Here is a 27,284-nt window from a genome sequence, read left to right on the forward strand (position 1 = left end):
ACCGCTAATTGTCATCAATCAAAGCAAGCATCACAGAAAGCTTCGCTTACATAGATTCCCGCAATGCGTGGGATCCCCACACTTTTTATATGACATATGGTATGAAAAAGCTTATCAACCGTCAGTGTTGCTCGCATCTCTCATTCTCTAATGTGTGAACCGCCGCAAAAGGCCTGCACTTTTGATGGATGCAGAAATTCAAGAACTTCTTATGAACTCTGGTTAAGAGGACAATGATAGCGACAAAGAGGCCATGTTGCCCAAGTCTAAATTTAAGTGTTAATTTTCAGCTTTAAATATTGTGAAATGTTTAGCAACACATCGCCAATAAATAGCATTTGAATTTAAAGCCTGCTTACGTGTTAGCTAGGCAGAAAGTGACTTTACTGCAGTTCAGAAAGAAACGCTCGTCCTCCAAAGGGTTCGAATGAAAAAAAAAAACACCATTGTTGCCAGGGAAATTAGGACATAAAAGGTGGAATTTTCAGCTTTCAAATGATACCAAGATGTCAGCGATCATCAATGGTAAAGATGAGAGAAGGCTCCATAAACTCTGGTGCTTCCGCACAATTTTGGGCTCCTTTCCCACTGCCCGCGCTGACAAAATTCTTTTTGGACATTTAGAGGTTGTTTAAGGCTAAATCGTTTGATAAAGCAGAGATTGGGCACAGTTTCCGAAAATCAATCTCTTTCAATATTTTTTGCTTTTTAAGATGCCCCCCCCCCCCCCTAAGTGCTCTTGACGACCTCAGCTTGTCACAAGCGATTGCATCTACTTGGTTTACAACGAGTTCCCCTCGTCACAGGTATTTCGCTTCTTTTCTGAATGGCTCAAGAAGAGAGGCTGTCAAACGGTTCCTTTTCCTTTCACAACATAGATGGCAGTAGCTGTTCCATCATCAGCAGTTTTACTGGGTAAGGTTTTTTACGCTAGACGACGGCTAGTGATATTGACGTCTCGTCTGCCACCTGAAAAGGAACATCAATGCTTCGGAAGACCACTTACAGAGAAACCTGTGTACGGTGCAGGTGGCGTGAGAAAGCCCTGTGCGGAGCGTTGCGCGTTCAAGTGCTATCATACCACTCGTAGTGTGCAGTGATTTGCATAGCATCAGCAGGGGAGCACTATCATTTGCACAGCTCGTCCTGCAAAGTTCCAAGGAGTGCGGACAGTGGTTCTTAATGATAAACAAACAATCAGTCTTTGCCGCACAAGGTTTCCAGAGACGTTTGTGTGCTTTAAACACGTCTTCAAAGCATTTCATGTCATTAGAAATTGAGCCATGCTGGTACACCATTCTACAGAAAAGAAAGCCCAAGCTCTGGTTTAAGGGCTCCTACAGCTCTGCAGGTTTAAGGGCTCCTACAGCTGCTGCTTACGACTGCCGTATCTTGAAAGCGATCTGCGATGCGGACAAAGTGCGCCCAGTGCCGGTAGCTTCGTATGCACTTCATATGCATTTCGAGCAAAACTGCAACTTTTTTTTTTTTACTTTGGACGTTCGCCACTCACTCTTTGTAATAAGGTTGTTAGACATCGGGACGAAAGTTTCGGACATTACGCGCTTCGGATAAAACGGATGTTTTTTGTCGGATTATCAGGGTCTGTGTTATAGCGATAGTCGACCGTATCTGTTTCTAGTGGAGTTGTGAATTTGTAAACTTCGAGGTTCAATCGTCTTGAAACTTGCAGATTTTGAGCAATTCTTGTAGAACAACCCAAGCTCTAAATAAATATTTCACTTTCTGCAGTCACTAGAATTTAGCTTTCTCTCTCAAGTGCAACGAAGTTCATTCCAATTGGCCCAGGGGTTGTCTGACGAAACAGTTTCTGTGTTTCAAGTGTATTTGAATAGGCTGCATCACAGTTCGTTCATGACTAACAGGAAAGTAGCATTCAAGGATATAAGTTCAAGTATGTCCCACTGTATAGGCATACCTTTGTATGTGCGACCCATCTTGTTCATGCGAAAATGTATTAATGGTCAGTTATCTCCAGTTTATTGTTCCAAAAGTGAGCAGTTGTCCTACAATGCACCCTCATCGGTTGACCACAACTCCCCTGCACACTGCCTTAATCATTCATCACAATGAACCCACTGATCTATGTGAAGTCGTGCTGATAAGAAATTCCTAAACTCCCTCAAATCAAGGTTCAAAGTGGCTTTTGTGAGATAGAAACAACAGGTAGATCCAATGCAATGCTTGAAGTGACGCAAAGCTTGTTTGAGTTAGGGAGGTTGTGGCTGAGACAAGCACAGCCACGTCCATGGCCATCATCAAGACCTGCAGCTGTTGGCAGTCCATGTCACAAGGTCGAAGGCGTTGTAGGATGCTTGTCGAGAGAGGAATGTTGATAATTTAATTCTGGGGTTTTCCGTGCCAAAACTACGATTGAATTACGAGGCATGCCCCAGTGAAGGACTCTGGATTAATTTTGACCACCTGGGTTTCCTTAACGTGCACCCAACGCACCTCACGTGGGCATTTCTGCATTTTGCCCCCCATCGAAATGCAACCACCGCAGCCGGGATTCGGTCCAGCGCCCTCAGGCTTAGCAGCGCACCACCGTAGCCACTGCGCCACCACGGTGGTTGGAATGTTGAGAGGGGTATGCACAGAGAAGTACAACACACTGAAAGATTCAAGGCTTCATACCCCAGTATCACAGTCGTACATCCATTCTGGGAGCTTGACCAAGAGCCGGCATATAACCTCGCACTGACCTAAGCTGTCTACTCGGCAAGACGGCACACCCAGCACATGTCCAGTGATCCAAGTTGCCTACAGTCAACGACCAATTTTTTTGGACATGCCTGATAATTCAGACGTCTCTGCCAAGGGCGCCTGAAACACAGCACGCCAAGACCCTTTCGTCCAGTTTTTTCAGACATTTTGCCATGATCGCAGTTCCGAAAGGGCATTACAGCAGAGTTCTGTCATTTCAACTCCGGTTAATTCGATTTCGGTTAAGTTGGTCAAGAGTGAAGATTCTGGCAAGTGTACATGCATTTCTATGGACCCAAATTTGTGCCAATTCAATCATAAAATTGGCCTTTGCTAGATAATTTGAACTTGACCAGTCAGCACAGACACACTTGAGCCCTATGGTGACCCCAATAGCGACCCCTTTAGCGGCGCCATCCGTCTCGGTGGAGCTTGGGGGACAGCGAATGTGTTAGAACACACGTCTGACCTCTTGTCAAAAATTCCCATTTTGGGCCTGCCTTGGGAACATTTTCAAGGAATAACCGTAGCTCACACTGTCTGATTACAGCATTTACCAGATTCTAACATATTGTGGGCATCATATTACCCCTTCATCTTCTTCATCTGTATATATTCATCATCATGGCCAGTGTCATAGGTTTCAGTGCGCGACCAGCTAAATAAACCGTCGAGGCTTAACAGCTGTCTTGCGAGTGGTGGAGGTGCGGGGCGCCTTTTTTATTCAAGATAATTAGACCGAGAATTGGCTGCGTAGTGCAATAAGACCCGAAACCAAAACCACCTACACGGCGTTTGTATGCTTTACCACATAACATGCCCAATATTGCGGCGAAGCTAACTTTAGGAAACCTGCCGCCATTGTACACTAGACCCTTGCCCATCTTTTTTGCCTAGAAAGTGTGTACGTGTTAGATGTCTACCTTGTTTCGAAACTTTCACGTAATTTCTATGTTAGTTTTCTATTCTGAGGGCATAGGAAGCAGGTACGCATTTGACTTGGGGCATGCTACAACCGGGCAAGTGCTCCCAAAGGAATCTGCAGTGTGTTTTAAAGTTTTGCCTGCATTTTGTTTAACTCAACCTGCCGGATAACTTTGATCAATTTTGTTAGTCTCGGCAGGGTCAAATTAACGGAAGTTGGCTGTAATTGAAGCCACCACTGCCGCCATTTTTATTATCTCACAGCCTCAAGCCAGCACTCCTGCATGCCGATCTGTGGGCAGCCATAGTAGTTGGTTTTGTGTTATCGTTAGGCAAGATGCTTCAATGTTTGCCATCAAGCTTCCCGCAGTTCAGTGCCGCATTTTTCATTTCAAGGATTCCCCGCTGTCGGCAATTATGCAGAGTCTGCCTTCGTCAGGCTTGCTGATGGTGTGGAAGCGTGGAAAGCACAGCAAGGGCCTGAAGCGTTGCATAACGCTGGTCGCCGAAAGTCCACTTCGCCGCAGTACAGCAGAATTGTGCAGAAAAGCATGCATGCTGTATTGCAGTGAAACACATTAAGAGAGCAAAGGGGCCACTGTCGGGGGACACCAACTGGACTGGGTTCACTATGTACATATGTTAACTATGTACCCTCTGTCTCCTGTCACAGTACCAGCACCTAGGCACCTAAAGCATAGCATAATGCAGGTTCCCAAAAGTCAGTTTCACCACAGTACAGCTGTGTTACGCAGTCAAGCATATTGATAATGCAAAGAGCCTGCTATCACAGAACATAAAATGTGTTCCTAAATTATTGCATGCACACAACCACCATCTCCTGTCACGGTACGAGCACTGAGATGGTCAACAATTCAACTGGCAGGTCTTTAAAACTGTTTCAGATGTGGCAAGGTGAGCCTTGAGGGCATTTAAAGGCTTGCATTTGTTTTTTGTGGATGTTCTTGCAGTCCCTAAGGAGCGTGAAAAATTGGACACTGCGTGTGTGCATGTGTGCGTGTGTGAAAAACGTGGTTGCTATTGGTTTTCGTTGCCGTTGCACATTGGTTCCAGAGGTGAACGGTGGCGCCAGCAGGGAAGTCCTAACAAATGCGCAAGCCCGAAAAAAACGTGCCCGAGAAATCGGCCGGCGACGGTATTTGGCATTTCTTGATGCCAGAACACGTCTTTTGAGCCATCTGCAAACAAAAATATGCTTCACAAAACCGATAATTTTGGATTTACTTCATCACCTCCGATTATTTATCATGTTTGTGTTCACTATATTAAGGGTAGACTGAACTGAATGCTAGTTGTTCATCTTGTTGTTCACTATTTGTGCAGTGCAGTCAGACATGGCGGAAACAAAAGTGCCAGTACAGTACAGTACAGTGCCAGTACAGGCTCCAGGGAGTGTAGTACTTTTGAAAAGGAGGCCACACGGGCTTTCATTTGAACCAGCAGCCGTTTTCACAAGGTAGATTGATGTAAACACCTTGCAGATGCAATTGCCACTGCATGACCTGTATGCAAGATTGACAAAATTTACTCCTTCGCAACGAAAGTGAGTAAAACAACCTTTGCATCCTGTAATTATACACTCCTTTAAAAATGTTTGCGACCGTCGAGGCACATCTTGTCCCACAACGATAACCGTCATCTGTCTTGCCCGCATTTCCTTTCTTTAAATGCTGCGAGCCCAGTATTTCCAATTTACAAACGACATGCTCGTTAACAACGTGACATAGAATTCCAGACAGGAAAGTAGAGAGCGCAGCGTTTTCAAGAAAGGACACGCAGGCAAGGAAGATGATAATTATTGTTATGGGACAACTATACACTCCAACGGGTGCATTGTTACTGTGTGGTTGTTCCTACACTCTAAAAAAATGTTTGCACCATTTTGGGCACACCTTGTCCCTTTAGCAATGGTCACTGCCAGTCTTGCTTGTATTTCTATCTGGAAAACTTCACACTCGTTACTTTACTGTCAAGAATGGTATGTCACACTGATAATGCGCATGTAATTAGTGATCAGGAATTACCGGGCATGCAGCGTTAAAGAAAGGCACACAAGATTGATGATTATTGTTTGTGGACAAGATAAGCCCCCAAGGGTGCAACAGTTCGAGTTTAGAAGCCAACAAAGGTGACTTACGGGACGAAAGGGTGTGAACACATCTTCTACATCTTGTAACACCCCTGAACAGTATAAAACGCTTATAGTCTTGTGAACAAGCAGACACCATGGCAAAATTATGTCCGAAAGGCGTCCTGTGTTGTTGCCTCACAGTCACGTCCTTATCGGTGGGGATACAATGGTGGTTCGTTTGCTTTGTGGGAAAACTACGACTAACCTGTTGGTGGAACCGGTGGCCACCGCCCTGCTGGTTCCTGAAGTTCTGCGCCTGCTGGAAAGGGTTCGAGCCATTGCGGTAGTGCGACCCCGAGTGCACGTTGAAGCCATTGCTCTTGCGTTTTTGCTGAAAGGAGCAAGAGCAAAGTGCGAGAGTTAGAAACAAGAAGCTACATAAGATTCTCTCTGCCAGTATGAAAGGGAGCACCGTATTTGTGTTCGAAGCCTGTAGCTTTCTTTTTTTTTTTGTGCTTGCGACAAGGAAACATTTCATGAGGAGGATTCAACAGGAGAGCAGCATAATAGCTCTCACTTGCATGTTGGCAAGAATTGCTATTTGCACCCTGATGAAGTGTTGCCTTTCATAATCGTGGAGTGTGTGTACAACACAGGTCATAGCAGTAGTCGGGGCCAAAACACAATAAAATAGCCAAGAAGCTTGAAAAGAAGGACTGCACAATTAGTGATGGAAAAAGAATCAACAGGTTTGGGCTTTAAGAGATAGAAAGACAGTAACGCGAGTGAGATTAAAGAGGAGGTATGCGGAGACTATGAAGTGGAGTTGGGCAGGTCATGCAATGCATAGAGGGAGGTCTCTGATGGTCAGTAATAGTAATAGAGTGGTTGCCAAGGAAATGTAGCCTGCAGTACAAAGCAGATCACCTACATGACGCCATATTTTTTTTCCGCAAGTGATGCTGCTAAAGTAAACATGCAAGTCCTACTGCATACAATGACGCACCAGCTATCGAAGGTCAAGCAGCATTTATAGCAAAACGACGAAGTCATAGCTAGGCCGACAGACATTGCTGTATCGCTGTCATAGTAGCTCCATACTTAGTGCAATGCGACTACATTTTCCTTTGTCTGAAAGGAATGGAGTGACTCATGGCACTAAATCAGGCCACAGCACTCATTTGACGAGAAAAATTTGAACTAAGTCTTGACAACTTACATTCGCAGCCGTAGCTTAGGGGCTACTGTGTTCTAAGGCTGACCTTGAAGTTCCAGGTAGTTCTTAGCAACAGTGACCAAGCTACGATGGAAGTTGGAATGCAAAGCACCAGGGCACAAATATTTGGGTGCTTGGTAAAGAACCCTCGATAGTCTCAATTATTCTGGAGCCCTTCATTGCCACATCTCAAATTGTCTCTACTGTTGTTTGGGGCATATTAATGCCCAATTGATCAATCGTTCGACCGTACCAATGCAACCCCGGGCTAGCACAAGCAGCTCCATGCTGCATACCTACAGTATGGCATAATCAAGAGCAAACCGGAGGATACATGACATGTCATGCCATGTGTCATGTGATGACATTTCATGACTAAATGTGTGCATTCCACTTTTTGTATGTGTTCAGATGTCTTGTTTGTATTTTCTATGCACTTATGTGAGTGTACACAATATGCTTGTTATTTTTAGTATATATGTGCCTTAATTGTACTTCAGTTCTTTTGTTTTTCTTGTCCTGTAAAGACGGCTCATTCAACTTCTGCAACACACTAGTAAAGAAACCTGTCAAAAGCCTGACAGGTTCTACCAAGTGTCTCATACTTTTTTAAAAGGAAGGCAACACCAACCCTGCTTTACTTGAGAAAACACCACGCACCTTGCCCTTGTCGTACTCATCGTCGTAGCTATCGTAGTCGTCGTAGTATTTCCGCTTGTCCCGGTAGAAGTTGCCGCCACCGCGGTCGTTGCCGTAGCTGTTGTGGTAGCCGCCTCCCGAGCCGCGCCCCCAGCCGTTCACAGCAAAGCCGTACTGCCGGGAGCCGTTATTCTGGAGGTAGCCAACGATGTCCGTCTGCTTCTTGACGCCATTGCTGCCGTTCCAGTACGATGATGACGAACCATCCTTGGCACCGTTCATGTTTGGCCGCGCATCCCACTGGTGAATTGTGGCTGCGTGAGATGAGGCAGTTCATTACGGCGAGTTACATCATGGCGCGCAAGAAATCTCAAAAGGCGCAGCCAAACCAGCACACAGCTTGGCCACACCTCCGCAAGGCATCACTCCTCCGTCAAGAGGAGGAAGTGGCAGATATCCGAGCATTCCAGGATTTCCGAGCTCGTTGAAACTTCAAGAGCAAATAAAACGCCAGGCAGTAACAGTGTATGTCGGCAACACGAGTGCTTCACAAAAACCACCCCATCAATGCATGCGCATCAGGGGTGTGCGATTAGCAACTTTTGAAAGCGAATTGAATACGAATACGGAATTCAATCTGATAGTGGATCGTTTTTGAACAGTTTTCGAAGGAAAGTTAACGATGTTCATGATTTGGTATACTTACAATGTTAGAAACTTTCATTGCATTGCACATTATGAAGCAATATTAAAAGCAGAAATAGAGCACTATATATTAATTAGCAGTTTGCTCAAATACCCAGGGCTGTTTTGAAAGTGCTTGAAGAAAATGTTGGACTCCCTGAGCAAAGTAGCGTGCTTCAACGACAGAGTTGAACAGCAGATTATTTGATTCATTATTCAGAAGTATTTAATATTTGCACGCACCTGATGCATATACATAAACGAGCGGCTCAACCTTATCCATTGCGCACCAACTTGTAGAGCAATGTGCATGCGCCCCTCAAGCATTGACTTATATGTACATCTAGCTTCATCATGAATAAACCACAGAATTCGGTGAAAAAATAAAATTTTAGAAAATTTCGTTACGCAGAATTCCAGCTTTATACTAGTGAATGTGAACACCATAGTATTGTACTGCTTACTGTCTACAGTCACTAACTGATAAAAAATACATTTTCGCGGATCTTGCAATCCATAAACTTTTGATGCCAATTGTACCAGTTCAGCTACTGCTGCTTCATGTTAAACGTCTTTGGCTTGTGTAAGACTCCACACGGAGCCACGAAGAAAGCAAATAAATTTTGCAGAAATTCAGAAGGTGGACGAAAAGTATTGGGAAAAGAAAACGCTGTATGCTCAATAGGAGCACAGAGTTATAAGAAAAAAAATTCATAGGTCTGTGTTACACATACGAGTGAACAATATCTGCTTTTCAGGCATGATGAAACAAGCAGCATTGATGACTGTTGCAGTGATAGGAGAGGTCTTGGCACAGGTCCTGCCGAATGTCCACAATCAGATAGCCTGCCTCCAGGGGTTGTAGCTTGTATGGATTCCTTCCCTCCAATTGCCTTTGCCTTTTTACCAGGCCCTACACCAAGCGCTCGATTCTGGCAGTAACAAAGTGTATAAAGAACTAAATTAACACATGACACTGGTGTAAAAGTGTCTCCCATTATTGCAGAAAAAAAAGAAATGCCAGGAAAGGAGGTTCTGCAATCAAAACATATCAATGCAAAGGTCCTGCTTTCACAAATATGCATAGTATTGAGATTGCAGATGAGTTGGATCATAAATACTATAAAACTACAAGCACTCCGTACACTCACACAAGTGGTTCACCTCTTCCTGCCTTTACGTTGTTCATCCCAAGCACAGGAAATGCACGAGTCTAGCTTGAGTACAATAGATCCCCTCACTTTATGCCACTAAGTACGTTCTGCAATTCACAACAGATGAACTCTAGAAATAACCTAGAGGTTTTGGGGTGACAAAATGGGCGCCCTGCACTAAGGAATGAGTTTTCCGTAAGAATTGCTAGAGGAAACATCACCACCAGTGTCTACGGGAGACAAGCAGTGGCGTTCAGCCGGCGCGGGAATGATGGCTGGCAGTACAAGGATTTGCCTAAACTCCATCTTCCCGACTTCCTAACGGCTACGCGACTTCGCAAATTCTTCATCTTCAACAAAATATTTCATCGTAAATGCAACCATTCACAACAATTGTGCAGGCGTGCAGAAACTTGCCTCTTCGCGCACTCAGAAAACCACAACTGCTTGGAAATTTAGAAAGCTGATCAGCATAAGAAATAATGCCATGAGGGCCAGGGTCAGACAAATCCACTTACTACACTCACTATTCCCATGTTAGCTGAAGGGTCGCAGCACCAGAGTTGCCCTCTAGCAGTTTTTCGCAGGGAACTCCACGCCTCACCCCACCCTAGAGTGCGCACCCAGAGACGAGACGACCCTGCCAATAGCAGTTTCAATTCAGTAAGCAGCTTGTGCAACAAGAAGTGCTCTAGCTTGGGCACCCAACTCCCAACGATCCAGCCGGTGCTGATAAGGCATTTCGTCAGTCACTGGCTTTTTAAAACGGCAAGCACGTTGTGCAATAACCTTCGGTGCCGCGGTTCAGTACGCAAGCAGAGCTGACCGCAGCTGACCTCCCACCAAGACTGCAAGGCACGAGGAAAACCCAAGCCCACATGCTCCCGACTCTTCTTACATGAGGGCGTTTCCCTAACTGGCCACTATTTTGGTAGCTACCACTTGCGACAACGAGTGGCATGATGAGGCGATCGCCACGGCAGTGGTCAATCATAGACGGCACCACAATAACAGGACCAATGCCGTGGCAATGACCAATCGCAGGTGGTAGTTATGCAAGAGGGCTCTGGTGATTTCGGTGGTGTCGCGCTATGCAACTGCTCCCACTTTCCACCAACTACGCATTACACAACCGCTCCGCACTCTCACTGCATAAGTCTCGGAGAAGCATGCAGGACCCAAAAAAAAAGAAAGGGGGCATCAACAAAAGGCTCTAAGGTTCTACACATACTTTTCCGGACCGGTCAGTTTCCAGTGGGAATGAAACATCATCTATGCTGTGTGCACACTATAAACATTGTGAATCGGTGCAAATCGTGCCCACACTTCCCAGCAGCAAAATGCCACTCGATTCTTTACCTTTGCTGCTTGCCGAGTGGCGCCGTTCGGCGGCTAATGTTTCCTTTGTCCGTTCAACCCACTCATGCGAATCACTGCTGTCGTCCGTGTCGGCCGCCACTGCCCTCACACATCCGTTGGTGACGGGAGCCGGCGTCGCCGAGTTCGGCGGAGGCACAACAGGCCGCACTGGGGGCTCGTCGACTGTCGCCGCCGCACCATCGTCACCCGTGGCAAGTTCACTCGCTGGAGACAGCGCGTCACCGCCTCGCGCACTGTCACCAGAAGGTTGAGTCTCGGGGGTATCGACGACGCCAACGCGTCCGTCGCCAAGAAAGGGCCGCAGCTGCTGTTCTTTGTCCTCGGCGGCGTCGACCCCCGCGGCAGCGGCCGGCTTCCCTGGCTCACCCTCTTCAACACGCTTCGAACCCGTGTCCCTCGAACTCCCCGGCAGTGATGACATCTCCCTTGCCTCAGGTGCGGCGGCTGCCGACGACGACGGCTCCACGGTCCAGCCCGGAAACTCCTCGGCGACCGGCTTGCGCGCCTCGTAGGGCCGCTCCTTGTCCGTCACGTTCCAGTCCGTCGTGGAGTTGACGCTCGTCGTGCTCGACTCCACCGAGACGGCTGGAGAGAGGAGGTTAACATCCGATACTTGCCACGTTGATGAACCCTTGGCCCTGGGGGTCTCCGGAGCATGCGTCTGTGGCATCAGACATTTCCGCCGATCGACGGTCCCATCGGTCCTGTCGCTGTCCGAGGCATCTGACGAGTCTCCCGCGTAGGGAACCAGGCTCATGTCGCCCAGTGCAAGCGGGGCGAGCGGCTTATCCACGGGCCTCTCAACTGGCTTCTCCACGGGCTTTGCAAGTATCGCTGATGCAGGAAGTTTCGGCGGCCCAGCACTTCGCTGCGACGTTGACGGAGAGGAAGACACTGCAGTAGACGAAGACGATGTGCCGATTCCAAAGGTGATCTTCGGACGATTAGCAGGAAGCGGCGTTGAGGTTGAGGACGACGGAGCTGCCGTCCTGTGGGGTGACGGGTGGGCCGTGATAGGCAGGGACGACGATGACGAAGTGGCTGCAGCAGTGGCTCCGGACACGGATACGGCTGCAGGCGATGAGGGAGACCTGGGCGGGGGCTGCTTCGGCCTCTGCGGGGTGCTCCTCTCCGCGGCCACGGCTGCAACGAGCCAACGACCTCGGCATCAAGAACCACTCGCCCGCACGGCACACGCAACCCCCGCCACCTCCTCACACAGCTGCCTCACCGAATACAGCATGAGACTACGCAACTCAAATTCTTTCCCACACTTTTTACCCCCGCACTCTTGCAAGTAACCCCAAAACACTGCACATCTACAAAGTTTGCATCGGTAAAGAACACTTCTAAAATGGTGCAAAAGCGTGGCAAAACAGAGCTCTTCTGACACAGGCTGACAAACACAATATTTATTTTCTCTGAAAACGACAATTAGCAAATCTTTACAAAAATACTATCTGGGTGTCATCAGGTCCCACTGATTGTCCGCAATAAGTGAACCAATGAGTCAATATCAATCAACAACCTTTCACTGCCTAGGTTGTGCTACTATAACGGCACAAAACTTCAAAACACTGGACAAGTTTTTGCACTTGCATCTTCTGCTAATTACTAAATAGACTAGTGTATTAGCCAAAATATCTTGCAAAATTTTATGCAAAGAACGAGTTGTGGCCATTAAAAATGCAGTCTCTCTTTAGCAAGCAACTTCATCACGTATTTCATCTCCATATAACAAGACTATCCAGCGCCGCTAGCTCTAGGGGCAACTTATTCACATGACACGGGTGAATAAAGATACCCACTACACCAACACTAAATGGCTGTGGACACAGCACCAAACAGCACCAAGCTGGATTCATTGCTCGGACCAAAGGAAGATCTTGCGTTGATGTGAGAGATGCAAATGTGCACAATAAATACAATAGCAATTAATTCTGTACTAATTTTTACTCAATGGCATGGCTATTACACAAGTCTATACCAGGGGTCTCAAACTCTCCTTTCGCAATGGGCAGCATGAATATTGGGATGAATGTTGCACAGATCCCAGCTGCAGTTCTACGCTACCATTCTGGCTGAACCACTGATTCATTTGTGCCCAGATTCTACACAGAGGTGACAGTTGCAGCATGCAATCCAACGTTACGTTTAGGTGGCATTACGTGTCTGTTACGTCCAGAACGCTTCACCCGCACCAATTCCAGACAACAACAAAATTTATTCTGCTGTCACAGAAAGTAAACATTGCCATTCACTGTTGGGGCAAAGCATGGCATGTGCTGCGTTTTGCCGTTACGATGACAGAAAGTACTACCATTCATTCCACCACAATAACATCGGCACCATCTCTGCTTCCTTATTATTCTGGACGTAAGAGATAACTAATGCACCCAAACACTGCATCGCAACTGGATGCGTAGTGCAACGCCACGTTTGCGTCAAATTTGGGCGCAATCGAGCTATTTAACCATTAGAGTCACACAAGCCTTGCGCTTCGACTTACGCAGCCTTCAGTATTGTGCACGCCTCAACACAGGCCACACTAAAGAATGTCCAAGGTTGAGACGGAAAGACTTCAGTAACACGGGGAATTTTCTATGGCAATCAAGCCAGGCAAGGATAAAACTTCTCAACGAGAATGGCTTCCTTTCGTAGGTTGCTCAAGGGAGTCAAATGGGAGTGCCGAATTTAATCCCGATCGGGTGAAATTGCACTTAAAATGTGCCTGTGTGACGTCGTTACATGGTTCAGGCAGTTGGTAGGGTCTGGTAGACCGCAAGACACGCGCCTCGAAGGCAGCACGCAGGACATGGGTTTGAGATGCCTGGTCAATAAATAACGCAAAAGTAGACTAAAAAATTTGTCCGTGAAGGTGTGATAGAAGTGTAACTTGGGCCTGGATTACACGAGCCGCTTTATTGTTTTTTTACAACTCAACACTACAGGAGGCATAAAACGCAGCATCACAATGCAGGTCATAGAAAACATCACAAAAACACAGTCCCAACCGAGCGAGACTTTCAAACACACATATGACTAGTTTCGTCTTTGTGCAAGCAGCAGAAAGTCCAACTATTTTGGACACTCGCACACTGATGCTATGGCTGGCAATCAAACCTAATAATGAAACACGTCAGCAGTGCGCTATAACTATCACTGTTTCAATGCAACGTCCCCCTACATGAGCAGTTCGGAATGCCACAAGTAATGTTGAGACAGAAACATGTCAAAAGCAGAATGTCGACTTCGGGTGGATAAAGGAGTGGTGGTAGACTTACAGAGTTGGCCATTCCGGAGTGGCTCGGTAGTGGTGGTCCGGCTACACAAGGTGGCCACAGAGTTGGACTTCTGTTGGAGCAGAAAAAGCAGAAAAAAAAAAAAAGACCAATCGGGATTACTCTTATATCCCTTGGTGCATGTTCAGGAAATGTTTCATCGAAAATCTCAGACGCTCATCCAAGGCCTTTTTCTTTTTATAATCTAATCGACCGAATTTACTCAATTCTTGCACGCACCCGAATCTGACAGGCACCCAGTTTTCTATGGGATCAAAGAAAAAATATTCTGTGCACTAAAATCCAACGTGAACCAATTTATTTCGTTGTTGAGTTTGCCTTTTAAGAATGCAAATTTATTCACACTTCAACATACATTGTCGTCCCAGTTTCCCAGCTCCTCGACCATCATACTAATTGCTTGTCTTAAAGCGGGCATCATACTAAATGTGCTGCATCGCCATAACATTGCACATGAATGGAGTGGAAGCATGAAAGGCCGCAGGTTACCACTGCAGCACTGTAACCGTAACACCAGTCACAAGTGCAGTGAAAATTTCGTCGTTTCACACAAAACTTAAGTTTTCACTTTGGTCGACTTGTCTATGGATTGGAATGAGACGTAAAAGTACAGGTTGCCAACATAACCCTAAAAACCTCGGGATTTAGAATACTTGTTTGGGCCGAATTCAAGTTACAAGAATTACGAAAAAGCATGCGTTACAGTCGAGTAAATACGGTACAGACATCCAAGCCAAAATAGCCTGAGCTGCGAGAAAAAAAAACTCGTAGCACAACTAACAAGTCACTATAAAGAAACACCACTGAAAGCTCAAAAACTTGGCCAAGATTATTTCAGATTGAATTCAAGCCTAAAGTCAGGCTTAAAACCCATCGGTCATACAATGTGCCTCAATGTTGAGGAATTCCGAAGCGGCAAGCCGCTTTCTACGGCATGCTACTACAGTAAAAGCTCATTAATTCGAATTCCGCGGGGATGCTATAAAAATTCGAATTATACAAAATTCGAACAAATGAAAGTCAGAGAAAAAAATTGCTCGGTTAAGGCGCGTACATAGTCTGACGTGATGTGAGCACGCGCGCGCACATGCTACGTCACGGCGTGAACGTCTACACTTCGAAGCAGTGGCGCAGCCAACGTAACCGGACGCGGCCAGCGCAGTCCGACGCGCCCGACGTCGAGATAGCTCTTGCTCCATCCGCATGTTCGTCGCGCTGACTGGGGCGGAGAAAAAAAAGAAATGTCGCAGTCTCGATGGAGAAGCGAAGCATCGATTGCAATAGAAAATTAGTAGATAGCTATACGAAGTAAGGATAATAGTTTTATCCGCCGTATAAACTTGTAAGCATTCGCTTACTAAATAAATGAACAAGCAGTATGTCACGCACGCACACGTAAGCATGAACGCATCTCGCTCGATGACCGCGGAAACTCGCTGAAAAACGATGGAGTGAGCACACGCAGCAGTAGCGCCGAGCGAATTGACGTTCGTACAGCTCTCGCTTCAACGCGAACGAAACATAGAAAGCACATCGCATATGAAGCTACCGGCAATACGCGCACTCTGCAAACATCGCAGATCGCTTTGAAGATGAGGGCCACGCGGGCGCGCACTTTGGCCACGTCGCAGATCGCTTTCCAGATGCAGCGCCCGCATGGCCGCGCTGTAAGCAGCAGCCGTCGAAGATTGTACCCCCGTCCCTCCCTCGCCTCACCCCCCTGCATCGCGCGCTTCAAGAGAGGGCGCGCTCTGCCCCACCTTCCCCTCTCGCACAAGCGAGATTGAGCCGCGTTCGCAGGCTCACCCTCGCACGCTCGTACACAAAGAACATGGTGTGTGGCGACGGTGTTATCGTCCTTGCCGCTGATCAAAAAAGCAAAGCTGCGCGACCCGCGCGGCGACGCCAGCGTGCTCCCGCGCACTAGCACACTCTCCATCCACGATGACGCGGAGCTCGAATTATCGGTGGCGGTGCGGATTTCAGTGTGGATAAGCGGGATGTGTTACATATTGCTTTCAATACATTGTTGGACGGACCGCGGCGACTACTTTGAATTATCCGAAATTTCGAATTAACGAGTAGTGAATTAACTAGCTTTTACAGTACCGGGTGGCACTGCTCACCTTGACAATGTGGTTCTCCTGCGACTCCGGCGGCGTCCGGATGTAGAAGAGGACGTACGCCTGCTGGTTTAACACATGCCCCAAGCTCACTTGGTGCACCTACAGATAAACAACAAAGTAAGCCAGAACAAAAAAAATTGAAATGAAGCAAACTTGCGTAGGCATTCCTTAAAATTTATAATAGAGTGAACCAAATGCGAATTCCAAAGCAAAAAATCCATCATCAACAGCCATTTTATGTCTGCTGCAGGACCGAGGCCTCTCCCAGCAATATCCAACTACCCGTCTTGCACAGGCTGACACTATCCCCATGCCTTACTTACACTATAATCTACACTGCTGTCATTAAAATTTTACGTTACAGCTATAAATTTGCATTCAACTGCTTGGTGCATGAAAAAAAAAAAAGGAACACAACTTTCCCAAGTCCACCAGATGCTTCAGGAAGGCCCAAACACCACCACACATGAAACGATAGCACAGCGGGCCCTTTTCGTAACCCCTTTCTGTACCGCATGATATAACAGTGGCCTCGTGACAAATGTACCCGTCACACGGGTACACCCGTCCTCACGGCCAGCCCGTGCTAGAGTGAGCACAGTCTATTTTTCAGAGCAAAGGAAAGCCCAGCACACCCACCCGGGAATCGTCCATGCAGTACCAGTTGCCGTTGGAGTTTCGCACGAAGCAGAAGTAGTGTCCCGAGTTGCAGCTGGCACCCAGGTGCACCAGCACGGCGTTGAGCCGGTACGTCACCGGATCACCCTGTGGAACAGGAAAAACGTGGTCCCATAACCAGGACCGACCTCTGGCTTCCCTAGGAAGCCAAGTCAGCCAACGCACACAGACACTGCGCCTGGCCACCAACATTACATCTCAAACAATGATTGACAACCTGGCCACAGGGGGGCCAGATTGAGAGTCCACGTCGATCAGCAATTCATTAGTCACTTCACATACAGCCAACCTCCATTAATTCGACCCTGGTGCGACTGAACAAATTGGTTGAATTACCCGGCGAGTCGAATGAAACAAGGGGCCACCAATACACACCGCTGATTCATCTGGCAGTATTTGCCCCGATTTTAACAGCACCCATCCCTCCCCCAATGAATTGAGTGCACACCCGCTTTTGGTTAGTTCAAAGCAGAAAATTGATGTAAAATGTGATGCCAGAGCTCCTAAACAAAGTACAAATCGAACACGCACCCAGTCTTTTAGCAAGAAAACTTGGCATGCCTCAAGTTCTGGTAAAAAAAATATGAAGCCTGTGAGATTTGTCTTCACAGAAGGGAACTTTATTTACTTACTGTCCATTAACATCACTCTCAGGCAGCACTGTACCGCTGTCTACGAAGAAGCACGTCACCTCGTTTCTCGTACGGTTCGTAGCGCGTTCGATATTCTGCATTTATTGCACCACTCCGAAACAATAGCGAACGGGATTGTGGCTCATGCTAGACTAACCACTTAACTGGTTCGTCCTGCAATGCATGCTATTCCCCGGAAGGCTACAAACAAGTGACATGACCGGCTGCCGCTAGCTTAACATGCAAAATAACTTCATCATTTCAATTCGCTTTCGTAATCAAAGTGGCATGTGGCCATAAGTACATTATGTGCAAACTTGGCCATAAGTACATTACAGTCGCAGACCGATTTTCCAGACTCCAAAAATTCGGACATGCCCGATTATTCGGTCAGCTTCGCGGCACCGCCATTCTCCCCATAGACCATAATGTATAACAACTGCCGAAAGTTCGGACACCTTGCAACCTCTCGTCTGATTTTTCGCACACTCCTTTAGCTAACTCGGTCGAGAGCACCATGCACCGACTCTGACCGGTGCATGGTTCGACTTGCTGAACGCCATTTTTGTTTTGAACGGAGCTTCCTTGCTGCCCCACGAAGTGGCGCTACTAGAAATCCCCGCTCATCATCATCGTTTCTGCCTGGTTAGATAGAGCGGCTCTGCAGCAGTTCCGGTTTCAGCTTAGTAAGCCATGTCAAGACAATCCAGCAGCTGATTTGTTTCCTCGCGCAAGACGCAGCGAGCAGGCCGCGTTTTTCGTTTGTGCGACTGGTGTCGGCACGGTGGTGTTTGCTTTGTGTGCTGTGTCGAGGTTTCGATGATCCAACGCGGCATACGTAAACATCGCGTCAAGGGTCTAATGGCGCCGACAGTGCTCGCGCAGACTGCGCTGGGGAATGCCGGCAAGCGGGTGCCAGGAGGCCTAAGATTTGTCGCCTTCCGATGTACTCCCTACTGACGCGGAAAATGTTCTGCCGAGACCTGTGCAGTGGTGGCATTGCGATTCCGGACACCGTCTCATTTGACAGCTTCATAGGTGCTGACACTGCTGTATTGACATGCGCAGAACTCGACGACGGCAAGATCATTCGTTAGGTTTCTGCTGCACCGCCGGACGATGACTCCGAGTCGGAAGATGACGCACCATGTGCTACGCTGCCGTCGCATGCGGAGCGTGTACAAGCAGTGACTGTGCTTTCAGCCGCCAATAGTGACCGTACGACCCTCTCCGAGATTCAGGCTTATCTGATTGCGCGTAAACGGAACAGCGTGCAACGCCGCATTCACGATTTCTTCCAAGGCTACTGCCGAGCCCGAATAAGTGCGTGGAAATAAAGGATTTCATTTTTTTTTTCTTAATCTGCTTTTTCGGACACCTGTTTATTCGGACATTTTCGCAGTCCCCGTGAGGTCCGAATAAACGGTCGGCGACTGTATGTGCAAACTTGGCCGTAAGTACATTATGTGCGAACTTGGCCGTAAGTACATTATGTGCGAACTTGGCCGTAAGTACATTATGTGCAAACTTGGCCATAACTACATTATGTGCGAACTTGGCCATAAGTACATTATGTGCAAACTCATTCTGTCACTATCCACGACTGCCATCTTGTGATGGCAATGGAGATGACACTAGCCAGGCTAACTCTAACGACAGGCTGTTGCAAACACCGCGAACACGGTTTTGGCATCATATTGCACTGCTAAATCAATTTTCTGAGGAATTCTCTTGGGAGGGGGGTGGTGGGGGTGCCTGTTAGAATCAGGTAAATACTGTATTAATTTTTTGTGAGCAAATGTTTTTTACACTACAGGCTAAGAGGGGAGGCGGCCGGCCTTTCAAGAACGAAATATTGTGAAGAAGTCGATTTTTGGAAAACCGTCTCGTAAGCTAGCGATTCTGTAATTATCAGCACCTAATACGACTGCAATGTAAAAAAATATGACAAAAAAAAAACAAAGACATGTTTGAGGCCGTCGTAGCTTCCAAATCGTGCGCGAATGCCGAAATAGAGCCGAACTTGGCGCGCGCACTCCACCCGGCACACGCAACCGGCCCTAACCAGAAAAGCACCAAGGTGGTAATTTTTTACGACTACGTTTGACAACTTATATAACTTCCCTTCAAAATGGCCTAAAACAACAACCTATAGCTTACAACACACCATGAACATTCAGAATCCATTCTATGCTCTGTACTTTACCGTCCAAGTTGCTGTTAATAAGCTAGTTCGGCATTAAACCAAGAACATCCTGTTTTGGATACCATAAAAGATACTTATCCTAGGGGAAAAAAATGCATTTCCGAAATAACGCTGGTAAAGATACATTTACTGTGCAAATTTAAATCAAATCCGTCGCATGAAAGTAGACGTGAAAGCATGGCCATGTGACATCGCTGAAGGGAGCAGTTAGGCTTTGACTACACGTGTAGTCGGGAACGGACACACTCACGTGCTTGTCCGACATGTACGGCCGCAGCTCAAGGTGCTCGGGGTAGCTGACGTGCTTCGTGATCTTGCCTCCAAACATCCGGTTGGCATCAAACCTGCAAGACAGGGCATGTCTTTCTTTCAATACCACATTCACTGGGCACATGCTTGTACTGCGCCATACAGGCAGGCAGCCGCATGCTAGGGACATCAAAGAATGGCCCGACGAAGGTTTTAACAGACGGCTGAACACTTCTGCAGCCTAAAATTCAGGGCCACACAGTCGAACCCACTTTTAAGAATACCATGTTTAACAATGTATTGGACATAAAAATGAGCTGCCGCTGCACTGCAACCCTTCGTGCGTGTTCTGCAGTGAAATAAATCACAAATAAACGGCAAGCTGAGAGTGAATGGATACAAGTCCACCCACCTTTTGAACTGGAACGTGGCTACGTTGGGCGCCCTGTGGACGGTGAACCGCTTCTGCGCCATCACCTTGATGTTGCAGCGAGGACACTTGTAGGCGTTGTCGTTCTGCAACAGCTCCGGCTCCACAAACTTCTCCAGGGCCGTCTCCAGGCTGGAGGCATTCTGTAGTTTGGAGCAACAACACAAGGTTTCGATCCACAGGCTCAATCAAGCGCTGAAGTTCTGCAAGAGCGTGTGGTTACTGCTGCGACAGGCAGAAAAGTTGGCAGTCTCTCCTCCCCGAAGAACGTTGTCAACAGTTCTGCGAGCACGATTACGACGATGCTCCTCAATTCGATGAAGAAGGCGACGGAGGGATTTTAAGGCTAGACTACAACACCACATGGTCAGCTCTGTGATATATTGTAAATATTCTGTAAATACCTATTCACTTGTTGCTCTATCTGTGACACTAGTATTGAAACCCATTTGCTCTCTTCTTTATTTTAATCGATGTTTATAAAACAACTTCAGCTATAGAATTTGTTTTGGCTGAGGTCTATTAGTTCCGCACACAATCTTTTGCATACCAATCTTGGAGGCCATAAATACTAAACATTAATGCAATAATGGGCAGAGAGCGTAGCAGGCATCATAGTATCGCAGTACAGCTTCTGAGCCCAGCAGGGAGAACAATAAGAAAGAGGACCCAGGGGTGGGTGCAGCAGATGGGCAGCCAAATCAGTTGCCAATTACACCACTCATATGAGACGTATCCAAAAATTTCAAGTCGAAAAAGGGCTCGTGAAGTGATGCTCGTTCAATAATGGACACGTTCTGCAACATCCTCAAAAAACGGCATCAAGGGAATCCTCACCTTGATGTCTAGGATGAGATCCATGAAGTGGTCGTACGTGTTGCTCTTCTCCTTGCATTTCATGCAAATCACTGGTGGGATAGACAGATAAAGAAAAACATCAGTCAAACGACGACCCAGAAGCCACCTCATCAAACTTTCAAGATGGCTCCCATAACAACACAACAGGGGCTATTCAGGCATCCCAGAAACCCCTGCACGTCCTAGACAAACCCCCACATTCTCCAACAATCCTCCACTAAAGACTCTTACTCCACTCCAAGTATTTGAACACAGCGCAGACCCTGGACTGAAGAAGACGCCACGTTTCTCAAGGATTGCTATGGAGTGTCTGCATATCGCAGCGCCCACTTTTGTCCAGGGGTGGCATTGCCATCAACTTTGAGCTGCAGTGTTGGGCAGAGGAACGTTTTAGAATATTGGGGGAGGAAAGTCAGTCGAGCAAACTTTAGATTACAGCAATATGGCCAATCCGTGCACGCCAATCTGCAAACGTTAGAATGCACAAACAATCCCCGAGGACACGGAACAACTTTGTTGGGATGGGTAAGCACTGACAATTGCTCTACAGCTTTTCCCGAGCCCACGCCTCTCGTGGGATACACACACACACGCATGCTTTAGACGCAACACAAGCGGCCGCAGGCAAACTTGGAACCGCACAAAGTCGTAAGCGACACGTTGATTTTAGACCGCAGCGACTCCTTCGGAGACTTTCTGTTGCCGATTTCGCTTGCTCCGGGAACTTGTCAGAATAAAACTTGCTCGAAGTGGGTCACCCTCTGGCATCCTTTCATCACCACCCCAAAACCTCCAAAGGTATAGTCAAGAGACTGACGAGCGAAACTTCTATGTGAATCGAATTGGATTCCTTTTGCAAAACTGAGTGCAACACATCCCAATTCAGGAACTTTGCAGAATATAGTGAGAAACCACGTGGCTCCTTTGCTGTGCACCTAAAGCCCAGTGCACGAGAATTTTTTGTGGCCTGCTCCTGTCAAAAGGCAGCCGAAATGCCTGGCTAGCAAGTCTGCGACCTCATGCCCGGAGGCATGACAGCACCTTGTGCCGCCTTTTCAACGCCTTAGAAGACCCCTGGCTCGTGTAGAAAGCAGTGAACAGAGGCAATTCATTCCATCTTTTTGACATCTGATGTATCTATGTATTTGTTGGTTGCCTTTCTTGCGATCTTTTCAACATTTGTACCTTCCTGCCAAAATCCCCAAAGTGGCATTGCAGTATCAATAAACAAAAATAAAAAAAAAGGGACTATAGAGACCTCACGTAGGGGGGCAAGCAACAGCTGCAACAGCTGCAACATTACGCATGCAACACACAGACACAGGAAGTCCCCTTACCTTGACTCCTATGATAACCGCCAAAGATCTCATTCACGACTGTGGTTTCCTTGCTCGCGGGGTCCAGCCTGTAATATAATTAAGGAGAACCCATTTTCGCCCTCTGCGACCACAGACAGACAAGCAAACATCTTGCATGACAATGAAGACCAGTGATTCATAGAGCACAGGGCCTTTGACAGCTAGAGGTTAAAAACCAACTGCTACGTAACTTCACTTTACCCGTGGAAAAGTTGCAGGGCTCGTAATTGTCCGATTTTCTTATTAGCAACCTCTGAACAACATCTAAAAGATGGCGTGTTAGCATGATGGTCAGTAGTTATGATGCAAATCCGAGACCTCGGTCTGGTCTGGGATTTGCGCAAACGTTTTTGCATTCTACCCCTATGGCCACCGCACTTTTGGCAATCAAACCTGCAACCGCCTGTTCATAAGCAAAACGCCAATGCCGCTGAGCCTGTACGACTATGTTGAAGCATGGACAAGACAAAGATCTTTAAGCACGCCTATGTGACACACAAACAACACGAAGCCAAGGAAAGCACAGGAGAAATACTTCAGTGGCTAGAGCTCCCAGGGTTTGATCTAGAGCACATGAACGCCCAAGATAGCGGCCGGATTGATAGCCGTTGCCACAGCACAATTGGTAGTGCAACGCACATGTAATCCAGAGTACAGAAACTTAAAAGCGCAGCAAAATGATGGGCGAAGAAGGGGCACAAGACAGAAACACCCATTCCTCGTGTTCATAGTCTTTCACTGCACTCTTTAAGTTTAGATACTGTAATGCGATGCCAACTATGATGCCTACCTATCCATCCTATCGTAATGCGGAGTTTATGGGTACAGATGTCGTGATGGCAATTCATCTTTTACTCCACTTTCATTTTCCATTTGCCTCAATACTTTTCCACCTTTCATATTAAATCACAGCTAGCTTCCCCTATGCTTTCTTTGGCTTCACTGTCTGTTGACTTTACACGGTCACGATTAATGAAAATTGAGCCCCTCGGTTTCCCATCTTGTCATTCATTCATTGTATTTGTTGTTTTATGTTGTGTGATGTTGGGTACTTCTGAATAACCTGATGCTGCTCATCGCAGTTGTTTTTTTTTTGACGCATGCTTTAACAAACTATATCAAACTATTCTATCTAACTATTGACTGTGGAGCCTGCCTTTTGTATTCGTGCCTTTCTTTCAAAATGTACATTCCAGACTTCCGGAAATCAAATTTGGAACAAAGAAATGAAACTGGCACACAACGGTACAAAGCCTGTACAACTCAATTCCTCAACTTCGTGTTGCATGCGAAAACCAGAGGAAAATTCAGTTCACTTTCTTTTTTTTTCCTCCTGGCTTCCACATTTTGAAAGCTCGTGCGAGAAAAGCGAGACAAGTGGAATTGCACATTTGGCCGATTGAAAAAAAAAAAAAATGCGCAGAGAAACTCACTTGAGGCCGCCCTCGTAATTGGCTAGCGCTGCCTTCCAGAGGTTGTCCACGACGTAGCGGAGGAACTCATGAGCGTCCTCCTGCTGTCCAAACTGAAAGTGTTTCGCTATGGCTGGTTGACAAGAACGAGAAGAAACAAAAGAAAATGTTAATCTCATCCTCCCGGCCAACAATCGAGTGCACGCGCTACTTCCGCATAAAGCACTTTTGAAACAGGTGACAAGCTTCACTTGGCATCGGTACACAGCAAGTGTAGGTTTTCCACGTGGGGCGTTTGTAGAGGTGCTACAGACTAAAAAGACACTACAAAGAAAGAATGAATCAGTTTAACCTCATAAATTCTTCCTGAAAACTCATTTCTCATTAATTTTGCAGTAATAGATTGACAACCAGGAGAGTAACCGAATGCCAAAGTTCTGTTTTCTGAATTTTGCAGCAAAACCCCAGCACCTGTACGCCAGCGTGACATCGTGGATGTCAAATATTTTCTCGAACTTGGGTCTCATATTTCAAAGTAGATGTTCTTGAAATTTGCAGAGTTCAGTCTGTGGCTACCTTAGAAAAAAATCGGTTGTGTCTTTACTAGCAAACTTTACCAATATAACTGGATCTGAGCTGATGCCATCGAAAGCTACGCTGTCGTGACAAGCCGGTGCAGAAAGTTCAAGATGGCGTCATTAAACACGTTCCATGTGTTAACCACGGCGAATTGACGCATGTATAACGAAACATTTTGTAAAACACTGTAAAGTTTACAAAGTCATCAAACCCGTTTCAAGCCACAAGAACCAATTTTAGGCAAGTACATGTGCAGCCCATCCTTCTTGCAATCTTTTGCACGCAACTCTGTCACGTTACCAGAGAACGGCAACATGCCTGGCAATGTACCTTTGAGCTTTCAATAGGTGAAGCGCCAATAGTGACGGCACAGAAGAAGGAATACAGACAGGACAAGGCGAACAATGTCTGTATTCCTTCTTGTGTGCCGTCACTATTGGCGCTTCACCTATTGAAAGCTATGCACCAACTAACCCCACAATGTTTACTGCAATACCTTTGAGCCGCTGGTATATGTACAGGGGCTTGATGGTGTCTCCAGACTTCTCCAGGGCCCGCTTCATGTGCCTCTGGAGTTCACACATCATGCAGAAGTTCAATGTCTTGCCTGCAAAGTCGAGATCACCGGTCAACACAAGTCAAACGAGTGAGAGAGAGAGAGAGAGACTGCTTTCATAGCGAGCACTATGCTTTCCCTGCATGAAGCACCTTAACTAGCAGGCAGTAAAACCTCCTTATTCCAGATTTCACGCGAGCGAAGAAAAAAATAAAAGCAATGCAATTGCCCAAACGTTTAGTTAAATAATGCATCGAGGAAACCCCAAATACATGCTACCTACATCAGCATGCCTTTATTTACCGAGGAAGTCTGCAGCCATTCATTCGCATTTTGCACGAAATCGGCGGCTAAGCTGCAATTCTCATCACCTCGAGACTGATCTCTTTTGCAAAACGTCGCAAGGCATTCTCGAAATCGTCGAACGAGCCAAAGTTTGCAAGCCCTACGAAACAATTTGGGGAAGTTTGGCAGACACGTAATGCGGAGGGCTAAGCGGCGCGGTCGTGGGATGTGCCACAGCCCCACACTGCAAAAAAGATGCTGGCAGTCTGGCCTGCTGCTAACGGCCAACGCGCTTACACTTGGTGCAGTGGTCATCCTGGTGCAGGAGGTAGTTGGCCAGGGGCGGGCAGTAGGTCAGGCACTGGATGACCGTGTTCATGAAGCACGTGTTGCCCATGTTGATGAGGCCCGCGCCGATGCGCCGCTGCTCCCGCCAGTCGAGCCAGATCGCATCCGACGAATGCAGACGCACCCGCGGCTCTGGGATGCCGTCCTCGCCCCCTTCGTCCCGGCGCGCCAGCTTGTTCCCACAGCCATTCACGCCGTCTCCGCCGCCGCCCACGCCGTTCGTCATGGCGGCCCCGTTCACCATCGGCTTGCCGCCTCCTGATAGAATCGCCAGAGAGGCACGTCGGAAAACGCATTCAGATTTTCCGGCTGGAGGGCCGAACACTTGTAGCAAATTCCTCCTAAAACAATTTTCAGACAAATGTAACAGTTAGCCAATAAACAAATGTCATGCAAGATGTGGCAAAGACCCTGGACCAGTAGGATACTTTTTGCTTGTGTACATTTCTTCGTTTTCATCTACTGTTATCAACCGTGGCGACGTCATTGTCAGCCAAGGTTGATGCCGATGGGAATAGGCTCATGGCGAGAAACAATAGAGAGGAATGCTAAATAGACCGAATAAGTACTCTTTGAAAACGCTTTTCTATAATTTCGTCATAATGTTGATAGATGGTAATGTTGATGACAGTCAAAGTATCTTTTTTTTTATTTCAAGCAAAAATTCTAGAACCTGCTCATCAGCGTGAAATCAAATATTTCAAAGTATATTTTCTCGTCCTTGGGATGGTGTGGCTTGGTAAACATTTTTCTATCTTGCCAAATTGCGCCTTTGACTCCAACAGAAAGAAATTCACTGGACTTAAGCAGACATGGTCAAAATCCATGTTGTTAAGGCAATCTGGTGAGGCAACTTCAAAGTGGCCACTGCCCCCCCCCCCATCTCTTGTTTTTACGTCGATCTTTTCCGACGAGACCAGAAACATCATCTTGCAGAGTAGCCTCTCTGGCGTTGTAAGAGTGCAATTCGGTAGCACAGCTCAAAATGTTTTTGTCCTTCCAAGCACGCGGCACTTGTTCCCTTCCCACTCCGACGATCGCCTCCGTCATGGCACACAAGACTCTTTCTTCGAAGATCGCCTGTGACAAACGCCCCCTCTGAACAGAAAATACCCCGCCCGCTGGGAGAATGGTATAGCACAACGATCCAGGAGTCCTGGGAGGCCTACCGAGCTTGTGGAGGGAGTTGTTCTTGCTCAGCTGGCCGTTGTGCACCGGTGACGGTGAGAGCGGCGCATACTTTGCCCGAAGTGCCTCCGCTGTGAGCTTGCCTCCGCCGTCGCACGGCTCAAAGTCGATGCGAGACAGAAGCACCGACGACCGCGAACCACCAGCGACCTGCGCCAGGAAAACAAAGTGTTGAGTGCGACTGGTGTCGGGATGCAGCCTCAACACAAACCGGCGCCATTTGTGGCTGCAACATTTTTACCCTGAACAAAGTCTGAAGAC

General features: G+C 47.1%; 1 protein-coding gene across 4 annotated transcripts in view; it reads right to left on the reverse strand.

Annotated features, from left to right (window-relative positions):
• Positions 1-27,284, reverse strand: part of LOC142589893 (ubiquitin carboxyl-terminal hydrolase 17-like protein 6) — a 35,823-nt gene that overhangs the window by 3,715 nt on the left and 4,824 nt on the right. For 3 of the 4 annotated variants that reach the window (XR_012829997.1, XM_075701554.1, XM_075701553.1), the window contains exons 3-16: positions 27,005-27,173; positions 25,785-26,093; positions 25,143-25,253; positions 24,089-24,200; positions 22,635-22,702; positions 21,277-21,347; positions 20,422-20,582; positions 20,011-20,104; positions 16,884-17,009; positions 16,245-16,343; positions 14,101-14,170; positions 10,796-11,959; positions 7,620-7,912; positions 6,009-6,134 (exon numbers count right to left, since the gene is read on the reverse strand). Coding sequence is in view for 3 of the 4 variants with exons in the window: in XM_075701554.1 (XP_075557669.1) it covers positions 6,009-6,134; positions 7,620-7,912; positions 10,796-11,959; positions 14,101-14,170; positions 16,245-16,343; positions 16,884-17,009; positions 20,011-20,104; positions 20,422-20,582; positions 21,277-21,347; positions 22,635-22,702; positions 24,089-24,200; positions 25,143-25,253; positions 25,785-26,093; positions 27,005-27,173 (2,973 nt within the window). In the remaining variant the exon portion in view is untranslated. The remainder of the gene's footprint in view (positions 1-6,008; positions 6,135-7,619; positions 7,913-10,795; positions 11,960-14,100; positions 14,171-16,244; positions 16,344-16,883; positions 17,010-20,010; positions 20,105-20,421; positions 20,583-21,276; positions 21,348-22,634; positions 22,703-24,088; positions 24,201-25,142; positions 25,254-25,784; positions 26,094-27,004; positions 27,174-27,284) is intronic. The other variant, XM_075701555.1, reaches the window with a different exon arrangement.

The sequence above is a fragment of the Dermacentor variabilis genome, chromosome 8 (assembly GCF_050947875.1).
Source record: "Dermacentor variabilis isolate Ectoservices chromosome 8, ASM5094787v1, whole genome shotgun sequence".
NCBI lineage: Eukaryota > Metazoa > Arthropoda > Arachnida > Ixodida > Ixodidae > Dermacentor > Dermacentor variabilis.